This window comes from Primulina tabacum, chromosome 13 (assembly GCF_025594145.1).
Source record: "Primulina tabacum isolate GXHZ01 chromosome 13, ASM2559414v2, whole genome shotgun sequence".
Taxonomy (NCBI): domain Eukaryota; kingdom Viridiplantae; phylum Streptophyta; class Magnoliopsida; order Lamiales; family Gesneriaceae; genus Primulina; species Primulina tabacum.
The window spans coordinates 32,360,340-32,373,832 of NC_134562.1; the positions used below are offsets into that span (position 1 = coordinate 32,360,340).

At 35.7% G+C, this 13,493-nt stretch overlaps 2 protein-coding genes across 3 annotated transcripts; one reads left to right on the top strand and one right to left on the bottom strand.

Annotated features, from left to right (window-relative positions):
• Positions 1-44: 44 nt before the first annotated feature.
• LOC142522940 (polycomb group protein FIE1) lies at positions 45-4,625 on the bottom strand. Of its 2 annotated transcripts, none has more exons than XM_075626537.1 (13): positions 4,337-4,625; positions 4,195-4,260; positions 3,942-4,064; positions 3,422-3,502; positions 3,184-3,276; positions 2,967-3,042; positions 1,650-1,729; positions 1,471-1,542; positions 1,012-1,071; positions 795-891; positions 521-584; positions 347-406; positions 45-267 (listed from the first exon to the last, which is right to left on the bottom strand). In XM_075626537.1, exons 1-13 carry the CDS (start codon positions 4,511-4,513, stop codon positions 204-206), a joined length of 1,113 nt encoding a protein of 370 aa, XP_075482652.1. In that variant the 5' UTR covers positions 4,514-4,625; the 3' UTR covers positions 45-203. The 2 variants fall into 2 exon arrangements, with proteins under 2 accessions (XP_075482652.1, XP_075482653.1); XM_075626538.1 differs by having other exon boundaries at positions 4,345-4,551.
• Positions 4,626-6,220: 1,595 nt separating this feature from the next.
• LOC142522872 (putative multidrug resistance protein) lies at positions 6,221-10,867 on the top strand. Its single transcript, XM_075626446.1, has 7 exons — positions 6,221-6,481; positions 6,600-6,654; positions 6,762-6,949; positions 7,078-7,535; positions 7,618-8,158; positions 8,378-10,329; positions 10,418-10,867. The coding sequence occupies exons 1-7, from the start codon at positions 6,299-6,301 to the stop codon at positions 10,791-10,793; spliced, it is 3,753 nt and encodes a 1,250-aa protein (XP_075482561.1). The 5' UTR covers positions 6,221-6,298; the 3' UTR covers positions 10,794-10,867.
• The last annotated feature ends 2,626 nt before the right edge of the window (positions 10,868-13,493 follow it).

Sequence of the window (13,493 nt, forward strand, 5' to 3'; positions counted from 1 at the left end):
AATTTGGGACCAACTAATGTCTATTCCGTACAAATAGTTGAGGATGATGAACAAAAAGAACTCTTTACTGCATGCATTTAAAAGGTACAAAGGATAAATTAAAGGCAAACAATCTTAATTTAGTACAAGATACGTCCATGCCATTAACAATGGAATCTTAATAGTAATGATCATCGTTTCATTAACACACTTTCAGAAGGCGGTCAAGAACTTGCTACCTCGTCCCATCGCCATATTGTTCCATCTTCACAGCAACAGAGAATAATGCTGTCGGAAACAAGGTCATATGCTCATTAGATCACAAAATTGGTTTGGTGGATACGTAAGTGTGTACGATAGTTTTTACCTTCCATCAAAGGACATGGCAGTTAATCTAATCGCAGATTTTGACTGAACATGAGATAACCTGGGAGAGCAATATGGCATGCATATCATATAAAAGTACACAAACATGGCAGCTATACATAGCATTCTAAGCAAAAAATGAAAGACGTAGCAAGGAAAGAAGCGAACAAAAGACCTTGCAGTGAGGACAGGAGGATTAGATTGCACTTCCCATACATATATCTTTCCTTCCCTATTCCCTAGCCAATATCAAATTGAAAGAAAATAAAATTATGGACAAATCTTTTGAAGTTCTATTGAGTAAGTTCAAGCCCAATAAATAATGTGAGTAAAGTCTACAGGTCGAAAAGAAATTTAAATTGTCCTGCATGCTTGCTTGTAGCGAAAAGAATGACATTATTCATAATGAACCTGTGTAAAGTAAACTTATCCAGAATCATGGTTATTACCTACAGCCACGGTCTGATAATGGAAATCACAGGAAAACTTGATGAACCAAATATCACATTCAGGGACGGGATACTTTTGAAGAATGTCAGCAGTGCCCTGAACAAAAATCATTTAGCTTATAGTTAGCTGACACAGCCTTCGAAGCGAAATCAACACTGAACATAAGCTTCAGTAGTTTCAAACAACCAAATTAAGACCCCAAGGAGTTACTCTGACCTCACCAGGGGACTGTTCTTTCATTTTTGGTTCCCATAGTACAAGTTCATTATCAACACTCTGCCAATTCAAATATAAATATAATCAATAACATAGAAAATTGTTAGCTTCCATATAAAAATAGACATCCAACTCATTGGAAACAACATATACTTTACAAGGCAAAGACAAAATCATATTCCAGTTCATGACAATAGGTAACTTGGACAGCACTAGTGCCCAGCCAGCCACCTATTTCTATATAAAAGCATAGGGCCCCTTGTAGATACATAAAATCAACAGTAACATGCTTTATCGTGATTCAAACAGATGAAGAAAAATTCTCTCTTTCAATAAGAACTTGTTTCAACAATTCCAAATAACATATTGAGTTACAGAAAGCCATATATGTATATGACTGATGATGAATGTCGTCCCAATAAAAAGGTTTAAATTTTTAAACAATATTAAGCCCTTCACCTTGGACAGTATAAAGTCACCAATCCACCGATTGCAGTCAACATAATTAGTATGTACTGATGCAATAAATATCTGAAACACAAAATTGTTGATTCAGATCAGTGGCAAAATAACTAACTCCAGTTACCTGGCATTAAAGGGGAAAAAAGAGAAAAGAGACGAGAAGAAAAACAACTTACAGGGAACTGCACATATTTAGTAGGAAACTTGGAAGGTAGGTCGGTCCAAGTAAATGATTTCTCTACGTACGTCCAAAATTCTAAATCAAATTCAATTTATATCAGCCACCATTAGTCCAGGTAGAAGAATCATTCTCTCTGATTATATTACTGTTAGATACAAATCTCAAATATTGGAAATTAAAGAAGCAATATATTTTATTGATGACATGGAAAATTAATGAAGAATCATGTTATCTAATTGTATTACTGATTTACTGTTATACACAAATCTCAAACGTTGGAATTAATGAAGAAACAATGTATTTTATTAATGACATGGAAAATTAAAACTATGATAAAATATGGTAAAATAAATTACAATGAAATTCCTCTATTTTTATTCTTAGCAACTTGCATTGATCTCTACTATAAGGGCTTGAGAGCTTGATCCTTGCACGAAGATATTTATCTTGGCAGAAATTTTGATCGCTACTAACTTAGATTCTTCCATGAAGGACGGAAATGAGAAAAGTAAAAACATAAAATTCGTAAAACTTCTCAAGACAGGTAATCTAATAAGCATATCCATATTTAAGTAACAGAAGATATAACAGAGTGAAGATTTTATATAATTATGCACAACTCTGTCCATTGTTTCATGCATACTCAACCATGATAATCAATCAGATGGAGTGAAGAGAGTCAATATGCAGATCTAATATATTCTAAAATGACAGAAAATGAACAAGGGAAATCTCCTGATGTAGCAAAAACAATAAGATGTGTCCCAACAAACTGAAATGCAACTCACATAACAAACCATCCCCCCTAAAACACCGGCACATTTATAACTTTTTTCTCTCGAGTTTAGTTTTGATCATATCATAGTAATTAAAGGCGCAAGATTCATTAAAGTGCTCAAGTGTCCTAGGGCTTTAGGCGCAAAATGAAACACGTGGAAATAAAACGAAATAAATAAAACATTATCAAAAATATAAATAAAATCGAATTTTTAAAAAAATGTGATACATTAATATCAAAAATTGAAATCATCATCATCATAATCTTTCAAACATCAAATTAAAATGGGAGGGCAAAGGGCAGAGATGACGCGGTCAGGTTTTCCTCTACTATAGCACTTCTAAAGGGTAATTTTTGTTCTATCATATATATATATTTTTTAAAAGCTGCTTCGATGTGATCGCAAAGGCGCACATAAGAGCGAGCTTCATGGAAGCCGTGCATTTTCTAGTGCGCTTAAGCACAGGGCGTGTTCTTTGGACTTAAATACACGCTTTGTGCACTTTTGACAACTATGGCCTTGATGACTCTTACCTTTCAATGACCAGATTTTAACAGTGTTATCCATTCCACAGCTTGCAATACGATACATGTCCGAAGGGTGGAAGTCCTACAATATTCATAACAAATAATAGGTTAGATGCTCAAAGCAAGTTCTACCAGGAGGTCCTACACGATATTCAGGCCATTTTCTTACTAAAATGGTAACATAGGGAAGAAGAAAGGCCAGAATCTACAAGATAGTACATACCACACTAAGAACTTCATTACGATGTCCCCCAGCACCAGAAAATATCAAAATACATATTCCAGTATGGATGTTCCATAGCCGAACTGATTCATCCTGGCCCACGTTTTATCGCTAATCAACTTTCATGAAAGATATTGTATGATAAGTGTTTAAATCTTTCAATAGAACAGTAAACAGAATATTTTTCTCTGGGAGCCGCTGAATGGCATGTACAAGTACAAGTTTTCAGTACACTTACTTTGCTTGCTGACACCACCAGTGATGGTTTCAATGGCTGAGTCCTAATTTCATTTATTGAATCCCCATGACCAACAAAACTCTACAACAAATATAAGTAGAAGAAAACAAAAGCATTACTACTTTACAGGCCTAATCAATCTCTCCACACACAACAAGGAAAAGAAATGTAACATACATATACCACATGGATGGGGAGGTATAAACAAGCTTTGTTTTCAAGTAAATTTTTAGACACCAAATATTGTCACAGTAAAAGATGTTTTGAGATTAGCAAAGGTTACTAATTGCTTTATTTCAAAAATACGCCTCATATTAATTGGTTGCATTCATTCACATGACACTAGTACATGAACATGTAAAATTGATACACTGTGACTTCACTTTAACATAACCAATATTTCGAATGTTTTTAAGTACTTTTTTACTAAATCGGAGCTTAATGTCCCGTTTCCAACTATAGTTATAGGAAGCAATCCACAAGTATGGGAGAAACAATTAACTATAAAACAAAATAGTACCTTGTATATCTTCTCATTGCCAGTATCAATGACACGGATAATTCCATTAAGTCCTCCAGCCACCAAAAATGGAGTTCCATCATTATTACACGCCCAACTTACAGTATAAAAAGATTCATCTTTCTGATCTACACAATACATGGAACACCAAATGCATTTTCAGAATATGTATATTTCAAAATATATTCAGAACATGTATCTTTTAAAACTGAATTTGCAAACTCATAATTTCATTGCAACAAAAATCTCTTACATCTTCATCGATGTAGGACTGAAGTACAGCTATAACACCACCTTCCAGGCATTGGTATACAGTAACCTACACCAAATTATTGCAAAAATTAACGAAGAGAAAGATAAGATTAAGTTTAGAGGAGAGCGGTGGGGGAAATTACGCGATTACCACCGGCGGTGGCGAAGGCATTGAAGTAGCGGGAGTCAATGAAGTTGAAAACGATAGCATAGATGGGACGTTTGCCTTCCTGGAGTCTATTGGTGACCTTGTACTCGCGCTTCTTCGACGGCGTCAGTGATCCCACCACCGGATCGCACCCTAACGGAACCTTGGCCATCTCCGGCGCAGATTAGCATTTAGCACCCACCGAGTTCGGTGCAGCAAGGGTTATACGATCGAACGTCAGCAGTGCTTTTCCCATTTTTGAAATAAAATCGTGTGTCGGAACAACGTTTTTGCCGAAAATCGATTGCCCTCTATTGGTTGCGGGTCAGGTTTTGTAATAGGACGATTAAAATTTGAAATTGTAAATATTATTTTAGAGCTGACAAAAATAAACTATAAGTCAAATTTTCATAAGATTGATAAGATTTTATTTGATTTGAGCTTTTAAAAATAAAATTATTTCACTATTATATTTATATAGCTTTCTCAAAAATTTTAATTCTTGTTTAAAATTTTACAAAAGATCATTTCTCCAAAATGGATATTGTCAATTCACATTATTATTATTATTATTATTATTATTATTTGAGAAAATGAAATAAAAATATTTTTATATTTTAAAAAATTTATAAATTATTTTTGTCTCCCAAAAATACTTCATTATTTTAATTTTAAAAACTAAATTTATCAAAATTTGATAAATTTATTTTAATTACGTCTAGTAAAACTATATCTTTTTTCATTTATAAAAAAAATATGTGATATTTTTTATATGTTTAAAAATAATATTTTGTACTTAATACAACATGATCTTATTAACTCTCTCGTTTGAAATTTTGAGCACAAATACCCTGGTCTATGTGTTTGTAGGGATATGTGTGCTCAATATTTGCAAATACATGGAGTTAATTGATTTTCACAAAATTTTCAACAATCTCGATATTTCACTAGGATGATATATGTAATTGACCCCAAAAATTACCAAAATACATATATTTTGTAGATGTTATCAAATTCGATCATTTCAATATTTTAACATCAAATTTATACGTAAACCTTGCCGAATCTTTGGTAGAACAAAAAGGGAAGCATGTCAATTCATATATAAAGTGAAGCAATGCCATAGAATTAAGACCAAGTATTGATTTGGTCCTTGAAATTTTCAATCTAGCATATTCTAATAAAAACCATGCAAAACGATGATAAAAGATAAAATACAAATTTGTCTTACACAGACATATATGATTTTGTATTATTTTATTGAATTCTGTCTCAAGTTAGTAAAGGGTACAAAAAACAAATAGGAATATATAATCGGCTGCCAAATGTTGCAGCAATAGAGAGAATCTGATGACATTTGAAATATTCCATTCGAATGAAGTTACCAGACATTATCAACAGTCCATGAATTTCTTGATTGGATTCAAATTATTAGTTTATTCAAAGATTTTCTAGAATTAAAACAGAATGTTTTAGGTCCAAAATTAACCAGGAATCAAACGGGGGGTTGCCATGGAATGGCAAAAGGGATCTGTAAATCTTTTTCTAGATTTGACAAAAATTTAAGAATCCCATTTTGAGCACAAAGAATGTAACTTTGTCGCGAGATTATTTGGAAAACAGAGGATAAAAGATGCTGTATGTGACCACTGATTACAAAGAGGAAAGAAATAACAAGGGAGGGATAAACAACAAAAACAGTTGGAATTATTCAACAAAGCAAAAAACATCTAATGGCAACAAACAGCCGGCTGATCTACAGAAAACATGTATGATACCCTTGAAAATTTTTCATAAAAAAGTAGCCAATAAATGCCACCAAAATCCAACTAGCGAGAGAGACAAGATTTCTATATAAAATGTATAGACGTGCCGTTTGTCCTAGTATTTGAATCATCTGCCTGCAAGTATACCAACTTCAAAATACAGAGGATCCCTCTTCACGGGGAACGCAAAAATGGGGAAAAAAGATGGCATTTTTCGATATGCGGATAGAGTGGACAAATTCTTGATGTTCTTTGGGACTTTAGGTAGCATTGGAGATGGATTACAGATCCCTCTCATGATGTTTGTTCTAAGTTCTGTAATCAATGAGTATGGATCTCTTAATAGTGGGATCTCTACTCATTCGGTTGACAAGGTGATGAATAATACTCCTATATAGTAGAATGAAATTTCATGTGCAGTTGATGAATCTTAATATCGACACTGTAGTTTTGAACATACTGATTGATATGCTGCTAAAAAAATGTATACAGTATGCACTCCGGCTATTCTATGTCGCAATTGGAGTGGGACTATCTGCTTTTATCGGTAAGTTGCATTTTTTAGCTTAATTATCCATTCTCTTCATAGATCAAAATATAAAAATTTGAACTTCTACTTGATCCTAAGGACTTCTTCAACAAGTATTTTTGCAGAAGGATTATGTTGGGCAAGAACGGCAGAGAGACAAAGTTCTTGCATGAGATTAGAGTACCTGAAATCCGTCCTTAAACAAGAAGTTGGTTTCTTTGACACACAGGCAGTGGATTCGTCGAACACTTATCAAGTTGTCACGACAATATCGTCCGACTCCAATACAATACAGGTCACCATAGGCGAAAAGGTATTAACTCCCTACTAAAGTCATGTTGCCATCACTTTGTTTCTTAAATGTTCCCATTATACTCCAAAAATAAATGGAAACAAATTAACAGTAATTTCGAGAAGTAACACGTTTTTTCTTGACTACAGATACCTGACTGCCTTGCTTACATGTCGTCTTTCTTCTTCTGTCTGATATTTGCATTCTCACTATCATGGAAGCTCACTTTGGCTGCTATACCATTCTCCCTAATGTTCATCGTCCCTGGACTTGGCTTCGGAAAAATGATGATGGACGTGGCAATACAAACAATAGAGTCGTATGCAATTGCTGGTGGAATTGCAGAACAAGCAATATCTTCAATTAGGACGTTATACTCATATGTTGCAGAGACTCGCACACTCGAAAAGTTCAGTAACGCACTCCAAAAAACGATGGAGCTAGGCATAAAGCAAGGTTTTGCAAGAGGGTTGATGATGGGGAGCATGGGAGTAATATATATCAGCTGGGGATTTCAAGCCTGGGTGGGGTCGCTGCTTGTCAGCAAAAAAGGCGAAAAGGGTGGAGATATTTTTGTAGCTGGATTCAACGTTCTTATGGGAGGATTGTGAGTAAAGAACATTCATATTTTTGTAGCTGGACTCAGCAAAATGCCTGATTTTTTGCTCATGATGTTTCTGTATTTGCAGAAATATTTTGACCGCTCTTCCGAACCTGACGGCAATAACAGAAGCAAAGTCTGCTGCCATTAGGATAGCAGAGATGATTGATCGTGAACCAGCCATAGACTCTGACGATAAGAAGGGAAAAGCTCTGTCATACGTTAGAGGCGAAATTCAATTCATAGGAGTATATTTTTGTTACCCTTCAAGACCCGAGACACCAATCCTGGAAGGCTTGGATCTAGCAGTTCCAGCAGGGAGAACAGTAGGCCTTGTTGGGGGTAGTGGCTCTGGCAAGTCAACCATAATTTCGCTGCTTCAAAGATTTTACGATCCAGCAGAAGGTGAAATTTTGTTGGATGGATATAAAATAAATAGGCTGCATCTCAAATGGTTGAGATCCCAAATGGGATTGGTTAATCAAGAACCTGTACTATTTGCAACAACCATAAAAGAGAATATAATACTGGGGAAAGAGGATGCATCAATGGAAGATATAGAAAATGCAGCCAAAGCTGCAAATGTACATGATTTCATAGTTAAGTTGCCAGATGCCTACGAAACTCAAGTAAGACTGCTTCTAAACGTAGACTAAGCATGTTTGTTCTTATTTTTGAACATTTTGTTGTCTGTTGACTTTCAAAAACAAAAAAATGACAATACCGAGAGTCTCAATTCACGCTAAAACAATAGTAATTCACTAAACGTACATCTAAAGAAAACATGAATTTAAGAATACTTTATTGAAAGAGATTATGGCATTGACTATTAATTAGAAAAATTTCAGGTTGGTCAATTTGGAGTACAGTTATCTGGAGGGCAAAAGCAGCGAATAGCCATAGCCAGGGCACTGATAAGGAATCCAAAAATATTGCTTCTCGATGAAGCCACAAGTGCACTTGACTCAGAGTCTGAACGAATTGTACAGAAGGCAATAGACCAGGCGTCAAAGGGAAGGACTGCAATTGTCATAGCTCACCGTCTCTCAACAATCAAATTGGCTCATTTGATTATAGTTATCAAGTCAGGAAGAGTAGTTGAATCAGGCTCACATGACGAACTTATGCAACTGAATGACGGAGAGTACTTCAAAATGATAGAATTGCAGCAATCAACAACTGAGATTGAGACCACAACTAATTTCAATTACCAGAATGGAAGAAATCACCACAGGATGGGTGTTCCTCCTAGCCCCATGAGTGTTATGTCTAGCCCACGTACGCCAACTCTGAACCCATTTAGCCCAGCATTTTCAAGGAGCACACCCTTTTCCGCTCCTTACTCGATGCAGTACGAGGCTTCATATGATAGTGACGAAGAAAATTTCAACCAGCAAGCTCACCCAGCTCCATCACAATTGCGTTTACTGAAAATGAATGCACCAGAGTGGCGAAGAGCTTTTCTTGGATGCTTAGGAGCAATAGGCTCTGGAGCAGTTCAACCAATTAATGCATATTGTGTCGGAGCACTTATATCAGTTTACTTCAGGGAAGATAAATCCTCCATCACATCTCATGCAAGGGTTTATTCCCTAGTATTTGTTGGCCTTGGATTCTTTAGCTTCTTCACCAACCTTCTGCAGCACTACAATTTCGCAATCATGGGAGAAAAGTTAACCAAAAGGGTTCGGGAGATGATTCTGAATAAACTTATGACTTTTGAAATTGGGTGGTTCGATCAAGATGAGAATACAAGCGCAGCAATATGTGCTCGCCTGTCAACAGAAGCCAGCATGGTTCGCTCTCTTGTTGGGGATCGCATGTCACTTTTGTCTCAAGCCACTTTTGGGGCTATCTTCACCTATATCCTAGGCCTCGTTTTAACATGGAGACTAGCCCTTGTGATGATGGCAGCTCAACCTTTACTAATAGGGAGCTTTTATGCGAGGAGTGTTCTGATGAAGAGTATGTCTGCAAAAGCTCAAGTAGCACAAAAAGAGGGAAGCCAAATTGCAAGCGAAGCAATCATTAATCATAGAACCATAACCGCCTTTTCGTCTCAGAAAAAGATAGTGGGGCTTTTTAGAGACACGTTAGAAGGCCCGCGGAAGGAGAGTGTTAGACAATCCTGGTTTGCAGGTGTTGGCCTCTTCAGCTCTCAGTTTCTTGCAGCAGCTTCAACAGCTTTAGCTTACTGGTACGGAGGGAGGCTATTGGCAAAGGATCAAATATCTCCAGAGAGACTCTTTCAAGCATTTCTAGCACTTCTATTTACTGCGTATACCATTGCAGAGGCTGGGAGTATGACCAAAGATATATCTAGAGGAAGTACTGCCGTGAGTTCAGTTTTTGCAATACTCGATAGAAAGAGTGAGATCGATCCCGAAAGCCCAAGAAAAACTGATGCGACTAAAATCAATGTCAGGGGCCGAGTGGAGCTGAGAAGTGTAGTCTTTGCGTATCCCACAAGACCTGAAGAATTAATCTTGAAGGGTCTCAGCCTTAAAATCAATGCTGGAACCACTGTAGCATTGGTTGGCCAGAGTGGATCAGGGAAATCCACAATCCTTGGGCTCATTGAAAGATTTTATGATCCTATCAACGGATTGGTGTGCATTGATGAAAAGGACATCAGAGAATACGATCTCAGAACCTTGAGGTCACACATTGCATTGGTCAGCCAGGAGCCAACACTATTTGCCGGAACCATCTACGACAACATAGCATACGGGCAAAATGATGCGAGGGAATCTGAGGTAAGAAAGGCAGCAAGGCTGGCAAATGCCCACGAATTCATAAGGTATGGATTTCTCATCTTCATTCACATAACATATTTGAAGACTTCTAAGCTAAAACAACCACTGATTAATAACATATGTTGATGACAGTGGAATGAAAGATGGATACGAAACATACTGTGGGGAAAGAGGCGTGCAGCTATCCGGAGGGCAGAGACAAAGAATAGCATTAGCTCGTGCCATTTTGAAGGACCCCACTATCCTGTTGTTGGACGAAGCAACGAGTGCTCTCGATAGCATGTCGGAGAGCTTGGTTCAAGAAGCACTGGGGAAGATGATGGTAGGAAGAACGTGTGTTGTCGTTGCTCATCGATTATCGACAATACAGAAATCAAACTCCATTGCTGTGATCAAAGAAGGGAAAGTTGCAGAACAAGGCTCGCATTCTGATCTGCTGGCCTTGGGAAATCGAGGTGCATACCATTCTCTAGTTAAAGCACAAGGTGGCAACTCTCCATACCGCTAAAAATCATGATTCCCACTGTGTATTTCATTATAAGTAATTCCCACATGAAATTTTGTGATCTAGAGATTAGAATCCAAAATCATAATACATTCTGATCTCACCTTGTATAAAGGTCAGCATTGCTTTTAATTTGATTGGAAGAAGATTACTGTACGTGTAAATTATGCTAGCTGAAGATCACCCTTCCTATAATTCAGTATTCAGAATTTTAATCGCCTAACTCCGATGGATAATTAAAGAATAGTAGTTTATTAGAAAATCTGGGGATATGAAGTTGGTACTCTTGATCTTGGTTCCAGAATAACAAGAACATGGGATTTTATGCTCACTGATATAAAACACGCATGTAGATAACGAATTTGTGTGCATTACGAATGTTTGTAAATTTTACAGATGAATACAATCAAATGATTTATTTCACTTCTTATTCAATGGTAAATATTGTTCCATAGTTCATCTATGATTCCAAACTATTATAATTTGTGGAATCATTTTTTCGTTTGATTTTCAAGTAACTTGTTTTGTTTTCGTCTTTTTTTCTAGTTTCCGATAAAATTCAACAATGTTTTCATCGTCTCTGATTTCTACAGCTTCATTTTTATCATCAGATTTTATGTTGGTACTTCTCTTTGTTACTTGAACTTGATTTTTTTTTCTCGTTGTCTTCTTATTTTGTTTATTTAAGTCGTTCAGGCTTCTAGTCTTATTTGTTTTAAAATTTCATCTTGTATTTTGAAGAGTCACTCAATTTTTTCAGAGCTACTTTGTCTAATTTGAACAGAAACTTGTTTGATCCCTTGACTTTATTGGTTTCCTTCTTTATGCATTTGTCAAAAGTTATGGAGAAAATTGTAAGTTGTCAATTTTGGATTTTAGTCTTGTAATTTGTGAAAGATTGGTTTTTATATAATATTTTTTTTTTTGTCTGAAACCCCTAAATCATGAAATATGGTTTGTTTGACATTGATTCTCTCATACGTAATATATGTGACGAGAATTAAGACTGTATAACTCAAACTAAAACTCATTCGATAAAAAATAAAGAGAAAATAAAGCAAAACGACCTCAGACTTCAAAATGTGAGGAAAAAGTTTCTTTTATTTTTGTTTATGTATATTTTAATGTATGTAATACAAGTTTCATTTTTGTCACATAAACTACATAGAAGAGTATCAGTGTCAAATAAACAATATTTGATGAATTTAGTAGTTTCAGACAAAAAATCAATCAAGCCATGAAAAAAATCGACAAAAAACATAAACAAATCCACTAATTGTTTTATCACCAAAACAAAAAAAAAATAAAATAAAATCAATTTATTGGATTGAAACCAAATTTGACAAATTACAAGACTAAAACCAAAATAGACCAATTTAAATGACTAAAATTATAATTTTTTCCTAAGATCTGACAGGTCATGTGGGACCCTTAACTCCTAATCGTTATTACAACACAATCTGATTAGGGTTAATTAATTATAGCGGAAAACGGGTTTAAATTTTCTTTACGATGAGCCCAAAACATCTTATTTGAATACTAAAAATAGTATTTCATCTCACATCATAAAACACGCTCACACGTAATCAAGACCAACTACAAACAAACAACTCATATCCTCGGGACATGCCCCGGTATATAGATACATATACATATATACTGGGAAACAAAGCATAAAACCTCAACTCAACAGTGACTCCCTCCAGAAGCACCCTCTTTGGTCTCCTGATATCCTGGAGTACCTGCCATTGTCCACACACAAAGACAACAACAGCCCCCCTTGTGAGTGAGCAAAGCTCCGTATGGAACAACCATCATATATACAACAGATATCTACACGATGATATATGATATGCAATGCATGTATGTCGTGGAGGTATCAGATCAAATGCTCATCCACTGAGCACATGTCAGAATCAAACGAATTGCTATCAAATCAATGCTCGAGCTGGCACACCGGCCTCAATCAGGGATACTCGTATGATAGCGTCGACAAAGCGCCATCAAATCCAAAATCTCAATCAATAATCGGGGTCCACAAATGACTATCCTTTAAGGTTCATATAATACCAAACATAGCATTGTGTTCACAAACCCAGAATCAAATCAAATCATATCAGGGTATCCAAGGATCATAGCTCAACGTGCATGTCATGTATCGATGTATGCATCAAACGATGTGTGTTAACAAAATATTTATTTTATACATCGATATTCCAATCACAATGTCATGTATGCCACATCAAATCATCACATAAGGCATATAGACACATATTCTCAATCAAATCAATCAAACATATATCATATGATACAGATACATGTCGTATGTTACCCGATCGCAACATACCTCAATTCTTCGTTCCAGTCGATGTAGCTTGAAGATATCAATATAATAATTTATCTACATCAATAATATATTCATTTCAATCAATAACATCATTCAAAATCAACAATATAAGTTTCAAATATCTTTTGAAACTTCAAAAATTCATATCAAATCGAAATCATAACATAATTCAATTCTGACTTCAAAACTTAGTTTGTTGTCGGTTATTCTATCACATATATGAATCTCGACTTCAAATACATGCTATTCCAGCACTTCAATAATTAAAGATGCTGAAACTAGAATAAACTTACCTCAAAAGGAAGCTCTCGACGCGAGGATTCCGGATATATAATTTGTTCCAAGTTTGGACAACA